The sequence below is a fragment of the Saccostrea echinata genome, unplaced genomic scaffold (assembly GCF_033153115.1).
Source record: "Saccostrea echinata isolate AGI-Se365-2 ecotype Australia unplaced genomic scaffold, CSIRO_AGI_Sech_v1 ptg000072l, whole genome shotgun sequence".
Taxonomy (NCBI): Eukaryota; Metazoa; Mollusca; class Bivalvia; order Ostreida; family Ostreidae; genus Saccostrea; species Saccostrea echinata.
Genome location: NW_026889821.1, coordinates 1,689,190 through 1,707,181, shown reverse-complemented (window position 1 = coordinate 1,707,181; position 17,992 = coordinate 1,689,190). Strand labels below are relative to the sequence as shown.

Here is a 17,992-nt window from a genome sequence, read left to right as displayed (position 1 = left end):
TTCCGACCAACCCGTCAAAATCGCCCCTACCCAATAATTTTTTTTTCAGTACTTTTGAATTTAAGTTTTTTTGGTTTGGTTTCCAGGGAAATAAATTGTTCCAATTGAAAGAAGGTTTATGATTTCTCTTAGTTGCTTGTTTTTTGACACAACATTTTTATAGCAATAAATATTAAACATTGAATCATGAAAACATCAATAAACATCAATAAATCTTAAGTTTGTGGTTTTATGACAATCAATTTTTTAGATACTGCAAAAAAATGCCTACCTACCTACACACCTTGAAAAATGTGGGTCGGAGTACAAACAAAAATATTTTTAATGATGGCCTGATTTATGAAAGACATAAGAACTAGATATCAATATTTTGATCAACTATGACATCATTAGTTAGATATGACGTCAATAAAATGACGTAAATTCCAAATTGTAATGATTTTGAGAGAAAATAGTGTATTTTACGTTTGGTATTTTGATTGGAAATTATCGAGCTCAGGTCTGCTCAGACTAGATCTTTTGATATAATGTGTAGAATGATGATATCAATGAAATATGTGAATATGGTACCTGAGCAAGCTTGCGCTCTATAAATACTATAGTCAAATGTGAACAAATTCTCTGCATTTTGGCCTCTATTTTAAAAATAACGGAAATCCAAATAGTATGTGACGTCACAGGGACAAGAAAAGCCAACTAATTTGTCCAATTTCATAATATATTGTCTTAATTTGGATTATTTTATACAATATATGCACTTTTGCTCATTTCAAGAGATTTTCATAATTTGACTATTATGGGGCCGGAATACGCCCTTACCGTATATAGTTCTTTATAGAAAATAGCATGTCAAGTGACTTCATAATACATGTACACTGAAGGTCAATCATGAACAACTATCAATGTTAATAATCATTAACTTGGTACAAATGTCAGTGTGCAAAAACAATGACAAAAGGATGATGATAGTCCAACGAGTATGACAATGGTTAGAATGCATACAAGTACATAAACAGTTTTAAACGGTATATTTTTCAATGTTGATAAATAGAGTCAATAACTCTGTAGTAAAATCAATTTGGATAGGATGATGGTTGGAATGCATGGAAGTTCATCAACAATTATCAAATATATTTTAAATGTTGATCAAATAAAGTCAATCACTACAATTTTTTTTTTAATTTACACAACATATGTACATAGGATGCTGATGGTCCTCTATGGTTGGAAAGTTATGACACTAATTTTGGCTGGAGATTGCATACTGCAGCACAAATAGTTACAATGCTGTCGGAATGAGGTATCATATGCATACTCAAGTTAGTGTTTAGGATATTAAAGTTCTTAATCCTCTCGATGGCTCTCTCCACATGTATCCTCACATGGGCTATTTTCCTTGTTTGTTCCACATCTTTCGCTGAGAGCTGAGTTTTCCCTCTAGTGAAGGCAGGAATGACAAGTGTCGCTCCATGATTTGCTAATTCTTCTGCAATGAGAAAGCCCCGGTCAGCCATCACTTGGTCACCATATTGGAGTTTGTCAAGAAATCCACTCCGCAATATTATGACCTTGTCAGATGTCCTTTCACCATATGCTTTAGACACATATGATATGGCACCCATTGGTGTAATAGACACTAAAAACTTGAGGGTGTTGATATGTTTGTAATTTGACCATGTCTGTGCTCTTGCTGTAAGGTGTCCTGGTCTCTGAATAAAAACTTCGAAACAGTCAATGATGCAGCAACACTTTCGATATGAGGATTTGAAGACAAAAGGCATATTACTGATCAAAGTTTCTTTTTCCGGCCACTGAATTAGATTACACAGTTTCTTTGCTAATATAGGTAGACCTCGGTTGAAGATGTCAGATATTGTAGTCAATGAGACACCGAAACGATAAGCCAGGTCCTGGTGTTGTAGGTTCAGTCTTAATTTTATCAAAATGCACAAAAGAATACCCTTACTTGACATAACTTTGCATGTAGGCAAGTCACTGTTTACATATGATAGAAGCCATGAAAACAATGCAACAGACGGAATTCCAGTATGAAACTGCAATCTGTGGTCACTCCCTGTCACTTGTTCCTCGAAGCACATCTCTCTCATTTGTGCCTTGAGTACCTTGTTCTCTGACTGAAGTCTTTCCAATTCAGAATAAAGTTGTTTCTTCTCAAGTTGAAGTTCGGCAATCTTCTTTAAACAACTGTCAAGCTGAGATGCACTTGTTGTATCTGAAATATTAATGATTTTATTAATATGTGTGATTTCAAAAAATTCTCAGAGATGCTTCATTACAAAATCTTGCTAAATAAGAATGTGAAATTAATTCAGCTTTTATTAACCATGACTGGCTAATTTTCCATAAAATTATACCAAATAAAAGAGAGCAACTTTATAATTTACTAACAAAAAAGAGTTCTAGAGATAATTTTTTTGGTTTTGAAATGAGCTGAAACTTAATCTTACCTGGTAATTCTGGCTCCGAGACTGGTGTAAAAATATTCTCCTTGGAGGATAAATCCAACAGGGCAGAAGCTATCTCAAAATTTTGTCTCTCTGTTTCAAGCTTCTCTGCTCTCAGGTATCTAGCCTTCCTTTGCTCAGGATTTTTCTGTTTGTGTCATAGCCCATATTCACAGATGGCACATAATCTGGGGATGACTGATCATTGTTCTTTGAAACTAAAATCAGTATCATTCATGCAGTTCACTTGTTCATTATGGTAAACAATGGTAAATTCTTTAAACTTTTTTTTGTAAACGAGTTGTTTTTATGACTTTATTAACAAATGATCTAAAGTTGTCACTGGTGTCATCAGTTTACAGTTTTCTTTGCTCTAGAATATTAACTCAACATTTACATAAAGCAGTCCTCTTTATACATGTTATATACAGCCATAGACCTATGTATACAGCCTGTGTACATGTTACAAGTTGGCTGGGGTATTTTCTTCGGAGGGTAGAGATAAATTCATTTTTAAAATTAATAGTATATTGTTTATATACTTTATAATCACACATTTTATGATTTTTAAAATAAAAAATTACACTTACCAGTCACAAAGTGAAGATAGCAAACGCGGTCGTGGTCTGCAGGCTCCCATTCTTTTCCACTCGTGTCTTGACGCTTAATAGCAGAAATCCAAAGCTTTCTTCTTGATTCAGGCTTCTTAGGTATGCGGAAAAAGCTCTTGGGATTAGTCTTATCAAACCTATATACACATCCGATAACACAGCATGATACAACCATCGTTTTCTTTGTCAGCATGCGGCCATTACTATTTTCAAATATTTTGCCAACCAGCGTGTCACGTGACCGATTTGCTACGTCACGGCGAAAATTCCTATAGAGATGTAAACAAAATTGCTCAATGACAAAGAATGGGCGATCTGTCAAACAGGCCATCTTAAAAAAGAAAAAAACTACACATAAATCAAAGAGAGTCACAGAGACAATATCGCTTGGGTAGTGGTGGGTCTTCAAAATACATGCAGTTATCTAATCATGGTCAGCGCGTGTGTATCAGACATTCGGCAAACCTCGGCTGATTCCGTCACCTTCATCGAATCGGCCGAGTGGTGTATCAGAATGCACTAAACATTGCATCGATTAGAACGGCCGAGGCGTGGATCAAAGTATTTACAGAAAAACAAAGTGGCGGGTCTTCAAATAACATGCAGTTATCTAGGCTGTTACGTAAATGATGGCCAGTGCGTGTGTATCAATGTACACTTTACATGGCATCGATTAAATCAGCCAAGGCGTGGATCTGAGAATCTACAGAAAAACAAAATCAAAGTAAATACTCGCATTAAAAGTTTAAATTCGACTGATGTGAATTGATGTCGAAAATTTTACCTTTATGTGCATCTTAGGCATTCAATAACCTGATGCCATTTTTAAAATATTTTTTTAAAACAAAAACAAATACAGAAGTTATAATGTTAAAACTACAATCATTGGAAGAAAGATTATATAATCATTGTGAGTTTTTACCGTCGCATGTCTGCACTATTCTTTGTTTTTTGTTCTATAAAAAATAAATGTCAGAAATACAATATTGTTACCTTTGTATGAAAGACGCAATTTCTTTACCCGACTCGTATTTTGAGAATTTATAATTAAAGCACCTGCAATCATTTTCTTTGTGTAATTTTAAATTGCATTATTGGTTAGTGGCAAAAAAGCTATCAAATCACTTCTCTTATTCTTGAAATATTATTATATAAAATGATTGTTTCCTTGAACAGACTAAATATCAGGGTTGGTAAATTGGAACTGTTTCAGATAATTTGCAAATGCTTAATTTTAGCTTATACCATGTAAATTTTATTACTGACCTATATTTAAATGCATGTGAGGGTTATTTCTTGGGATAAACCATATATTTAAAAGTGGAAAATCTTTCGAAATCAATTGAGAATCAGTGTCGTATAGTGAGACTTCCCCATAGTGAGATTTCCCCGGAAGACTGGCTATATAGTGAGATATACCCCGGGAAGACTGGCTATTAATATAGTGAGACTTCCCCCCGGAAGATCGACTGGCAATAGAGTGAGACTTCTCCCGGGGAGGTCTCACTATATAGCCAGTCTCTCCCCCCTTTCATAGTGAGACTTCCCCTCAAATGTAGTTTCCGGAATATTTTATTTCATTGTAAAACAATATTTTTCAGTATATGAATAAAAGTTCTCCGTTAATTAATAATTAAAACATCTTAATAGCCTTTTAAAAGTTTGTTAACCAAAAATAATTATGGGATGACATGTACATGTATATTGATGTGAGATAACTGAATGAAAAATGTACGTTATTGTTACAAGTATACATATGCATCTTTCTTTACTATATTGTATTTACTGTATTCCCCATGAAGGTTAACATAAGCAAATTCCAAGAGACCACGAGTGTAATGATTTCTTAAATGTTAAATGTATTTCTTTTGATAAGAATCATTTTGGAACAATTCAATTATTTACTGTGCACGATAAATTTTTAATGCGCACTTCTATATTTATTCCGGCATACACGTATCTATTTTATAAGATCATTATCAAAATGCAAATATATATACATCGTCGATGTAAATAAAATACTACTGAACATGGAAGGGGGAAGCCTCACTATGGTCGTTTAGGGGGGAAGACTCACTATATAGTAATTCTCCCCCCCCCCCCCCCACCGGGGAGTCTTACCGCTATATATAGCCAGATTTCCGGGGGGAAGTCTCACTATGGGGGTGGGAGTCTCACTATATGACACCGGACTAATTCAAGTTAGCGCTTTAAACTTCTTGGTTGTTGTCCGAGTAATCTGCTGTGATGTAAAGTCAATAGGAACGCTAAGGTTTTACCCATCCTTTTGTATAACAATTGTTTACAAATTTTACGAATACTGCTTAGTGGTTACATTTTTTAAACACATATGCAAAAAATATTTGAAATTACTGTTGCAACTGTTCACTGAAAGGCAGCTTGCCTCTACCTACCCCACATTTTTTGTTGCAGCATATTCAACCCCCCCCCCCCCCCCAATGTGTTTTCAGAGAGTCAAAACGTTTAAATCTTCCCTCCCATCTACGAAAATGATTGAGAATTCAATGTTTTAAAATTATGAATTTGCAAGCCAATCTGGTAAAAGATGCAGACACTTTGTTTTCCTTTCTGATGCTATTGCATGAGGATAGGTCACACTAAGATTCTGACTGTAGGAGATATCTCTACAATTTTTAGAAATAACAGGTAAGGACGATGGATTTCTAAGCTGTGGATTAAATTTCGAGTTTGAACACCCCCCCCCTTTATTTTTCCTAGTGAAAGATTATTCAGGTAAATTGTAATTTTTTTTCTGACTAACCCCCCCCCCCCTTTTTTTGGAAAAAAGGTCTTTTACTTATAATCAGAAAAAAGGAAAAAATGTTACATTCCACTGTTTATTCTGTGCCCACCCACCCCCCCCCCCCTTTTGAAAAAAAAAGTTCTTCTGTCTGTAATAGCTGAGGAAAAAATGTTACATTCCACTGTGACATTAACGAAGCCAAAGAGATGACATTTCAGGCTTTCTGGAAAGCCAAACTTGTTTAGTTCCCTAGATTTATCTCCCAAACAAAACTATTAAATGAATGTGTGTAAAAGCTCATGAACAAGGGTCCTCATATATATATATATATATATATATATATATATATATATATATATATATATATATATATATATATATATATATATATATTGGATAAGAATATAATTAGTCAACTGTCCTTCAGCATATTTTTACAAACAGCATTTTAAACTGCATGACTTGTTACATCAGGTTTGTAGATAAAACATCAATTCTTCATTTTTTAGTCATTTTGACATCTGAAATGTTTTCTAGATGCAATTATTTTCCCTGAAAAATATCATGATCGCAATAAGCAATAGGTCTTTCAGACTAATTCTGTTCAATTTAATATCTGTATTATCTTCTCTATATGTTATAAACATCATGAACATGGGAAAGATTTTTTTTAAATCATTGACAAATATGCATACAGTGTATATATTCTCAGTTGGGTAAACAAATTAAATATTGTTTGAAAAACACAAGTACACTGTACAAAATATGGCAACTAGTATCAAAATCAGAACTCACTGATGTCATTGATTCAACCAACACTGACCAAGGTTGTTTAGTTTTGTTTGTTGTTTTTTTTCCTTTTATTTTCGAAAAGATAAAACAGATGTATATTGTTCAGATTATATTTCTGCATTATTCGAGATAACCTTTCATAATAATGTCTACAAATTTCGTATACTAAGAAGGAACACATCACATGACATTACCAGGTCCAGTACAATCAGTACATTTAGCTACGTAGCTACATGTATAATTACCTACCGTAGCTTTTTTTTTAGCTACTTCAGGTAGCTTTATTTAGCTATTTCAAGGTAACTTTTTACAAAGCTTTATTTAACTATTGCAAGGCAACTTTTCACAATTTTGCTTTCTATTTTAAAAAAACAAAAAGTCGCAAGTAAATGTCTACGGGTGTGTTTTTTTTTTACCACAAGGAACCACAAGGAACCACAAGGTACCACAAGGATACCACAAGGTACCCCAGGGATGCCACAAGGTACCCCAGGGACATCATATTCAACCTTAATTATTCTAAATATGGTTTATACATGTATGCACTTGTAAATTGAAAAAAAAATGTTTTTGAAAGGCAAATTAACACTTTTATTAATTGTCTTAAATATAGAGCAGTTATCCATGTTAAAAATTAAAAAGTATTATACTTAAACAATACGCGAGTTTCGAGATTGTAACTCTCCTGCGATAGAGGCGCAAAAAGTATCTATATCAGCATGGAAGTGGGATAGGTTGTTAATGTTTACAAACTTGATTAAATAAAAGAACGATTGCTATGGCTTTTAAAATCCATTTGATGATATAAAAAGATGATAATGCCAAGGAGTGATCATTTTGATAATTTTGTAAAGCCCTTTTATATATATTTACAAAATTTATTTTCAGTTAAGATACTTAAAAACGAAAGAACCATCATAGTCTTTATAAAAAAAAAATTCTTTGATTGCACAAACCTTTTCTATAAAGTTATAGGGCTCTTAGAAGTTATTATAAGGTAAAGAGTCATTCAGAATGTCGACGTACAATGATCAGAGGCGTGTGTATTTATTATAGATCCACGATATATATATTTATTCCCTCGTTGGATGTTTTATCCACTGATATTTTCTTTTGTTCTGATTTTTATTTTCTTTTGTTCCGTTTTTTTTTTTTCGTAGAAAAAATTGACGCCTTTGCGTTTATTCAGTAATAAGTATATCCCGACAGTCAGTTATGATAGACCGGTATATCGATGATGTAATGTATTAAATATAAAAAAAAAAAAACTGTCCCTACTGCCTGCTTACGCGGAAACAAAACTTCCCTCCGTAACGAAAGAGCGCACCAAGGGACATAATCTCGATACTTGTGTATTAAGCTCAATTATGTTTCCCATAATATTTAATATCAATATATATAAGGCAATACTGAAAACTTAAGCCAAAAAAAAAAAAAAAAAAAAAGATTTTGAAGTACTAGTGATCCTATTTAACCTCATTCTGTTGCACTCCTGACGTTTGATATGTTAATTTACTTAAAAAAAAAAAAAAAAAAAAAAAAAAAAAAAAACATTTTAAAGAGGCAGAGACTAATTATTTCTACCCTAGATATTTCGATCAATTTTTCTTGAATGAATTTTTACTATTAAACTAATTATTTTAAGATAAAAAAAAAATCAAATGTTTACCATCCCGATTTCTAAGGGGGCAATCTCAAAAGTTGTCAAATTTTACCATTGAACCCTATGGGAATTTGTTGGGAAAGCGCCAAATTATCCCATGTTTTTTGTATTTCTGCCCTAGGGATTCACTTTTCAGTCAAATACATGAAAGTTATTGTAAAAAGTCACCAAATAGGGAAATTTAAAAAAAGTTGACCATCTGGTTTGGTCTAGGAATTATTAAAAAGTTTTTCTTTTTTTCCAATTATGTCCAATACCTCTAAATTTGCCATATTGCGGCATACATTTGTATATAACGGGCGGATAAATTATTTTTGTAAAAAAATAACAATTTTTAGATTGCTGGTATGTTTCGTTTTAGGTTCTGTCAACAGTTTTTAATAAAATGTCCATGGACGTCTTGAAAACTCAAGCGAGTCATGCGTCATTCTTCAGCGTCATGCATTGCTTAGAGAACAGGAGAACGATGACGTCGTTAAAGCCATTTCAGCGTTTATTCCTAATCATTGTCTTAAAATCATATTTTAAGACCAGTAAACGTTACAGATGATGTAATATAATGTTAATTTTGTATCAAAATTACAATACTTAGGATAAGTGTTATGTTGCACCTACGAATGCATGAAACTAAAACGCTGCGCAAAGTCATGCGCACTCGAATTTGACTCGGCCTCGTTAATTTTATAACACACACATTTTTTTTTATATTTTGTAATTAATAGCACTTCATTGTTTGGAAATTGTAAACCATTTATGGCTAGTTTTTCATACTTTCTAGACTTGAATGATGATGTAAATTATTTTTTACCCAAATCGTCTATAGTGCGTTGCACTTCTGACATAAATAATTTATTTTGTGTGTTAAATACAAGGGACAGAAGGGGTTTTAAAAGAAAATAATTTTGAAAATGGCACCATATGCATTTTCTCAACACATTACTGTAAGCATTTTCAAAAGATTTTCAAAGAAATGATGCTGTTTCACTATATTACCAATAGATCCCCACCCTACACCAGAACCCCTAGCTTACCCACGGGCCATAAATTTCACAATTTTGTAAGAGGCACCCCTACTCATATATGCATCACACCATGCATTTACTGGTAATGCGTTTGCCTAATTTAATTTCCTAGAGTAAAAATATTTTGAAAGAAATAATGGCTTTTCACCAGATTATCTTAAAATCTTATCCTTGGGCCACAAATTTTACAACTGATAGAGGGCTAAATCATATTTAGATCTATTAAGGTTGAATGGGATATCATTTATTAATACAAGTGGTTCTTTGGGTTTGGGTTTCATCATGATCCTAAATGTCCCTTTGAGTTCTTTTATTCTTTTTGTTTTGTTTAAAAATATACAATAAACAGTTATCATTCGTAATTAACAAATACATTTAAACCAAAATTTGATTTTTTTAATTGAGTGTAATTTGGATATTCTTTGGATACTTTGACTTATCCTAGTGGTACAGGGCCGTGTGTATCATTATGGTTCTTCTTGGATATTGAATTTTGGTTTGTGTATTGACTATTACATTACACAATTAACCATTAACTTTTTGTACATCATAAAAAATACAAGAGCTGTTCCTCTGAACTATAAATGCATAATTTAGTTTAAATAAGTATATTACTTTTAAATTTTTAACTTGGATAACTGCTCTATATTTAAGACAAAGTGTTTATTTGCCTTTCAAAAACATTTTTTTTAATTTACAAGTGCATATAAACCATATTTAGAATAACTAAGGTTGTATATGGTGTCCCTGGGGTACCTTGTGGTATCCTTGTGGTTCCTTGTGGTACCTTTTGGTTCCTTGTGGTAAAAAAGAAAAGCAGAAATAGTTTAAACATTGCTGCGTTTGAACACTTTTAAAGAAATATGTATTTCTATTGTTTGAGTAACTGTACACCAGCTTGTGTGCGGTAAGGCGTGGATAAGTATGATTACTTCATATTGTGCTCATGTTAACCAAAACTGGTATTCTTTGTTATTTCGTACTGGAAGTAACTGTTTGGCAACAAATTAACTGTTGTAAAGTGATTTCCCGAAAGAATGAAGACTGTCAAATCACTTTAAGTAAAAATAATCTCTTAATTAGAATCAATTAATTAGATATATTACAATATTACGCAGCTCTAACATCATGGCCTGCACCCAACTTGGCGGAAACGCGGGAAGAGAGAGAGATATAAATGGGCTCCCGAGCCCGAACTGAATTACATAATAAAAACACTCCCCAAATACACTACATCCCCCCATTTTGTGGAGAAATGTCCAAATTTCCGACAAGGCCATTTACAATATATAATTATAGAAAACTTTTACACAAAATATAGGTGCTAATTAACCTCCTGCGATGTACAATGCAAATCGCTTACATAATATAAAACTCATAATTGATCTATTTAACATTAACTGTCCAAAATATGTTTTCTTAACAACCTTAAACAGTTCAACACTTGAATTTCGTCAGGTTCGAATCACCTTAATATGGGTAGGAAGTTGACGATAGAAAAGTTGAAGTCAGCAAGTTTATAAAGATTTTCATTTATGACGTTTTTAGTAAAACATCCAAATATGGAATAGATGTGTGATACTGTTGTGTCTTTTATTTCAAGTTCAGTGTGATATACTGAATCAATGTGTGACTGAAAATAAATATTGGTAATTGATAAAACGTCTTGATATATCTTGATGTCCATTTGAAAGCTACAGGCAAGAAAATTCGTCCTTTCTTGTAGAAGTTTTTGAGTAAATTCTGCTTCCTTAGAGTACATAACAAGGATTTCGATAAACTCTTAATTATTTCACAAATAATCTATTACAGTTATCTTCTCCTGATCAGAATCTACTGTGAAATCATTTTAATTCGCGGGGGCTAAAGTTCGTTCGTGGGCAAGCAAAATTTAATTGGTTCATGGGGACGTAATTTCTTGGGTAACTTTTATATACAGAAGATCAGTGAATAAATATGTTGCCAAAATAATTGTTCGTTGGGATTTAAATTCGTGGATATGGGTGACCCATAAAATCCACGAACATTGGTCCCCTCACGAACATTAATGATTCCACAGTACTTGAAACAGATCTTCAGTTAGAAGTGATATGCTTTAACGTCTTCACAAACGTGAATTAAGAGAAATATGTTTTTGAAATGTTTGATGTTCTACGGTAAAATTTATTTCGAGAATATAGCGTTGCCAAGTTCACTTTCACATATGACATATTTGATATATCCTGACACTATATAAATAATTTCCGGGAAAATATTAATATAAAGCTTCTAATCCAAAATACTGTAGTAAATACTAAAAAATGTTGTGTTTCGTTAATCACATATTCCTGTTCAATATCAAAAGAGTATTAATAGTAGAATATATTTTGGTGGGAGTTTTTACATCTAGACAGGACTGTAAAAGGTAAATATTGATTTTTTCCCATGGAACCCTGATAAAGCTTAAATCTTGCAGTTTGAGTTGTACAATGCAAGCCTTAAATACAATTCTACAATGAATAATGTGCAATACCTATTAGTGTAGTGCATTCGACATTTAAGTTTTCCAGTTAAGAAAAGTAATTAACACATTCTTTAACCATACTAAAAGAGTTGCTTAAACCAAAAGAGTTTATATGGTCATTTTTAGGTTGGTGAGAAATAACATATTACACATAATCAGGCACAAGCGCCCCCCCCCCCCCCATATTACTTTATTTCGTTTTTCATTTGCTGTAAAATAATTGAACTGGATGTGCTGATAATTAATTTAACTTGGCAGACAATAGTGATAAGTTATTTGTATTATCACCCGAATTTCATAAGTTATCTTAGCTCAAAAAGCATAGACAAATAAACATCTTGAGAGATTTTTAAAAATCAAAATATTGCACCAAATTGATACCTTTTTTCTCATAGGCTTTAATTTGGCTAGGAGTATTAAATATTAGATTTTAAAAGTATCAGAACTTGATGATATATTCTTTGCTTGCAGTGAAAATAATGAATGCTGTTCTGGATATAAACGAGACCCAAAAAGCAGCTTGTGCACAGGTATAATACAATCTTTGTTACTTATCAGAACTAAAAATTTGTTGATATGTTTTCACAATTAAAAAAAAAATCAAAACAGTTTCATATTTTAGAATGTGATGAAGGATTTACGGGGTTACAATGCAATACTCTTTGTCCCTTTCCTTTGTATGGAAAAGACTGTCAGTACAGGTGTCTATGTTCACAACTTGACTGTCATTTTAGGAACGGTTGCTCCAAAGTTATGACTACTCGAGGTACAATATATCGCTTTAAAATATTGAGCCAAGTGAGAAATTGAATCTTTGCTAGAAAAAGAACAAAGTACAATGTACTGTGAAATCATTAATTTTCGTGGGGGGAGGGTTTAATTTTCGTTGATTCCGAGGTATGAAGAGATCCATGAAGTTATATCCAACAGGGAATGTATTTTATTTTTACATATAATATTCCACAATTCTTCATACACGAAATGATACCCCCACGAACCCAATTCTTTTTCCTCAAACAACGAAAATTTGAACCCATGAAAATATGTGATTTGACAGTACTTTGATTTTGAAAATGCTTCATTCATCAAATCGTATCATTACTTAATGTTTGCGTAAAATGAAATTCCCCTTCTTGTTGGCAGGTTTGATGAGGAACAATGGAGAAAAGATATCTGAAATGGATCAGGACATTCAAAAAACGACATCAATTCTTTCAATCAACACTTTTTCTAAAACAGGTATGCAAAAGAATAAAGTACAAAGGACATTAAAGAACAACTGAGATGAAAGAACAAGCCGATGCGTACAGTGAAAAATGATCATTGACATCACATTAATTTGATTTATCAAAGTAATATTAAAAAAGAGTTTTTTTTCATAAAGTACACATGTAATTATTTTTTTAACTACTGTTCGATGTGAGTGTTTATCATAAAAATGTGGAGTTACCTAGTTGAACTTACTGTGTATGTATATATATATATATATATATATATATATATATATATATATATATATATATATATATATATATATATATATATATATATATATATATACATCATGACAAATGCTTGGGACAAAAAGTAATATAATAAATAATATATATAATATAAATAAAATAATGATAAATAATATATACATGTATAACTAAATCTTGTATGCCAAATATTTCATCAGTCTAATACACAACACTCAAGGTACACGCGCAGATATCAATATAACTTTAACTGGGTATATTTTGTATTTAGATTCAAATCCGTAGAATGAAGTTTGTGTGTTTTTCTTTTGAATCTGTTAGAATCCCATCTTCATTAACAAATATTTAAAGTTTAAATCAACATGCGTATTTAAGAATATTGGCTTATACATGCTTCAAGAAATTGAAAAAAAAAAAAAAAAAAAAAGATTAAGCATTTATTTCAACTCTGAAAAGGAAGTTTAAAATATTAATTAAAATAGATATTTGAGCGTTATTTCCGCGTTTAAGAATTGGTAAAACACAACTCATGGTACGAATATCATCGGCCATCTATAAAAAAAAGCCAAACAATAGTTGTTATGCATAAAAAAAGTATAAAGCCTAGTAAATAATAAGTTAAATCATAATAATACTTGCAAGTATTTATCATTTTAGAATGTGATGATGGATTCACTGGGTTGCAATGCAATATATCTTGCCCCTTTCCTTTGTATGGAAAAGATTGTCAGAACAGATGTCTATGTTCACTACCTGACTGTCATTTTCAGAATGGTTGTCCAAAGGTTACAACAGTAAAAGGCACAATATTTCTCTTTTAATATGCTTTGTTATAAAAGTTTTTTTCCAAGCAAAAAAAATAGATTTAAACAAAAAATCTGCTTCGGTATTTTTAATACTGCTATATATAACCACAAAAAATTACTTAATGTATTCTTTTCGGTCTTCTTTTATTCTTAGGTTTGATGAATATACTGAATAGTATCAATGGAAAAACCACATCTCAGATGTCTCGGGACTTACGTAAAACGAGTTCATTTCCGTCAGTTTATGATTTTTCAGAAAAAGATATGCATAGTACAAACATTCAGAAAAATACAGAAGCAGCAACTAATGGTAAGATTATCATACGTGTAATGAATTATATTATAGTGTTGTACTTTGCATGCACTATGAATAAAAAGTAGTCAGGGTTTGACAGATGGTGCACGAGCCGAAGGCGAGTGCACTATGTATCAAAGCCTGACTACTATTTACATGTAGGCATAGTGCATGCAAAATTCAACACAATTGTTATTATTATGCTGACTGTTGTATAAAAACGGCAATATTTTCCCAATTTCCAATGTTTCATCAGCTCTTACATTCACGTTAGTACACCCCTATTATGACGTCACGTTGTGCTTCATGTACGTCATAATCTTTTTTCTGCAATATTTTGAATGTTTCATGCATTAAATATAATGTACAGATAGTTTCAGAGAGTTTCATTGCAAGAAACTATTTTAGAAAAATTATTTTGTTTATTTCTTCCTTTTAAGTGTAAAATATTTGAAACTAAGTATATATATATATATATATATATATATATATATATATATATATATATATATACAGTCCCTGAAACGTTCTACTTTCCCATTTTTCCGTTCGCTCACCGTTCGTTCATCGTGCGTTCACCGTGCGTTCACCGTTCGTTCACCGTGCGATCACCGTTTGCTCTCCGTTAACAGTTTTGCGTTCAGCGTTCACCGTGCGCTCGCGTTCACCGTTCACAAAGCGTTCAGCGTTCGCTCTTCGTTCGTTCACTTTGCGTTCACCTTGCGTTCAGCGTTCACTTATCGTTCAGTCTTTACTGCCATTCGGAACTCCGAAGTGAATTGACTTATCTTTATTTAGGTAAGGATTTACAAATTTGATAATTAACATATCGTGTTTAAAGAAAAAATTATCTACAATATTTATTTTTATTATTCTAACTTAGCTGTTAGCCAGGTTATTTATTAAATTTATCTGGAAAATAAATGTTCTTATAAGTACATGTATGTGCCTATGTAGAAGGATGCTGAAAAATTAAAATTTAAATACGGGCAATATACAGATGCTTCAAGCACTGCAACATTTTGTTGTTAGGTTAAAAACGATAAATCGTTAATGGATAGATAATAACCGAAGTCAATTAATTTACCAATTTCAGCAGAAATACGAAAATATTTATTTCTAACACATTTTTTTTTTCAAATAATATAGAAATATATGTTAGAACTAATTCCGAGGATTATAAACAGTACTGCTGATATCCAGTTGATTAAATATCTTTAGAGCGAATTAAATTTATAGTGTGGTTTGAAAAAAATATTTTTTGAAAATGTAATACGTTATAGAATTATTTTCTACTTTACATATATATAAAGTCTTTAATTAGAGAGAGAAATGCCTTTATAACATGATTATCGTCAATATAACCAAAGTGATTCTCCAGTAATGATACTTATATGTTTGCCATTCGATATAATTAAGAGCCCCCCCCCCCCCCTTTCCCGTAAATCGGTTACTTAGTTAGTATTTTTGGTATATTTTAATTAACATTTAAATAGAAGTTAATGTGTTTTGTAGCACAAAAACTTCAGTCTCAAAACAAACATGCATCTAAACAAATTCATTAAACAACAGTAGTTCAAAATATACATGTGTCGGCGGTGATATTTTAAATTGGCAGGGAGTAGGTTTCAAATTCAAGCGGCTTAATCATTCCAAGTGTTTATTCCCAATGTATTTTATTCATTTATTATTATTAATATTTTTTTTTTGTTTAGAAATGTTGGAATCAGATCTAGAAATGACATAAAACTTCTTAGAAATACTTAACACTTTGCCTTCGGTGTGACGAGACTTTCACACCTGCACAGTGTCGAATGATTTTGATTGACAGGTCAAGCACGTGGACTTCGTGTGAACTTGAAGCAAGAAAATAAAAACCGATTACGACTGTAAAACAAATGGATTTGTTGATAAAAATAGTTTCTTTCATTGCCTGGTATATTTAGAAAAAAAAATAAGATTTTTTATTTGATATACATGTAGGTACGAACATTTGAGAAAGGGAGCTAAAACCGAATCTCTCTCTCTCTCTCTCTCTCTCTCATTTGTCTATTTAATAAAAACTTTGACAGTATATTACTTAAATATCAAGTTGTGAAAATTTAATATATAACAAATAATATGAATGCCTCTTTGTATCATCTTATCCGAGTATAATCACGGCCGGGAAATGTCTACAGATACATGTAGAAGTCTGCTCAATAAATCATCATAAAAAAATAAACTGACTCATAAATATATTATTGCATTAAAATTTTAAAATACGGGTGTATTTATGCAATACGTCCACATACCTTTGTAAAATATTTTAATTTTTTTTTTCTCATTATTTTACACGGAATCGTCTTGGCACGGAAATATATGAATGGTTGTTACAACCGTTGTAATTCATTCTATAAGTCCGTAGTTTGCTCTTCTAAAATCCATATTATTTGTAATGATTTTATATATCAAATAAGAATAAACATATTTATTTTACAACTAGATTGATTTTATCTTTAATACTACAGCGTTCGGTAACAATTACAATGTTTTACAGCGATAAAAATCGTCTTATTAAAAAGTTTAATTTAAACATCGTACATATGTGCAGAAAATATTGTAAGAAACTTAAATTGATAATATTACTTATTGTGCATGTATCGTCTTTCTTAGGACACTTTTCGTTGATTTGTTTATTTATTTATTATTCATTTATTTTTTTAGCACCAGGCATACATGCAATAGAATAGTTTCAATGCAAGGAAAAGATCAGAGACATTCCGAATAAATCGTTCATCTTGCGTTCACCGTTCGTTCACCGTTCACTTTGCGTTCGCGTTTCGCTCACCGTTCACACATCGTTCACCAGGTTGCGTTCAGCGTTCACACATCATTCACTCACCGTTCGCTCTGCGTTCGTTCAGCGTTCGTTCACCGTTCGTTCAGCGTTCGCTCAACGTTCACGTGGGAAAGTAGAACGTTTCAGGGACTGTATATATATATATATATATATATATATATATATATATATATATATATATATATATATATATATATATATATTATAATACAGTGTTTTAGATAACGGCGTCTGTGGCGTAATCGGTAGCGCGTCGGACCGACAATCTCGGGGTCGTGAGTTCGATCCCTGGCTTGGGTACTCTCTGCATTAATTCGGCATAATATGCTTACGCTATATAAATCCTTAGAACATTATGCGAAAATAGTTGAGTATTGATTATATAGAGACACTGACAGAAAGCATAATAATTTATTATAGAACATTTCAAAGGTGTTAATTTTAAAGGTATTTCTTAAAATTCAATTTAGTACAGGCAATCAACGCAGTAATACATGTATTCTTAATGTATTTTTTTATTATACAAAGGACAAGATAGGCTAAGACCCCTTTTTGGCCCCTGGTTTGTGATGTCTTTACAATGATGAAACAGTTTATCAGTAAAAACATGTTGTCACCCCTGCTACAAAATGAGTATTGGTCCTAAGTTATGAGATACACAGAGGTCACAGGAAGGTCAGAAAATATGTCAATTTCCTATTTTTCTCATTTTTATGCAAATTTTAATCGATTTTACTGTGTATTTTGT

General features: G+C 31.9%; 2 protein-coding genes across 2 annotated transcripts; both read right to left on the bottom strand.

The window, feature by feature from the left end:
* Positions 1 to 1,232: 1,232 nt before the first annotated feature.
* On the bottom strand, positions 1,233 to 2,108 carry LOC133176248 (uncharacterized). Its single transcript, XM_061311400.1, has one exon. The coding sequence runs from the start codon at positions 2,106 to 2,108 to the stop codon at positions 1,233 to 1,235; it is 876 nt and encodes a 291-aa protein (XP_061167384.1).
* A 471-nt stretch (positions 2,109 to 2,579) lies between these two features.
* Positions 2,580 to 3,251, bottom strand: LOC133176247 (THAP domain-containing protein 1-like). The gene is made up of 2 exons (XM_061311399.1): positions 3,056 to 3,251; positions 2,580 to 2,683 (listed from the first exon to the last, which is right to left on the bottom strand). The coding sequence occupies exons 1-2, from the start codon at positions 3,249 to 3,251 to the stop codon at positions 2,580 to 2,582; spliced, it is 300 nt and encodes a 99-aa protein (XP_061167383.1).
* Positions 3,252 to 17,992: the final 14,741 nt, after the last annotated feature.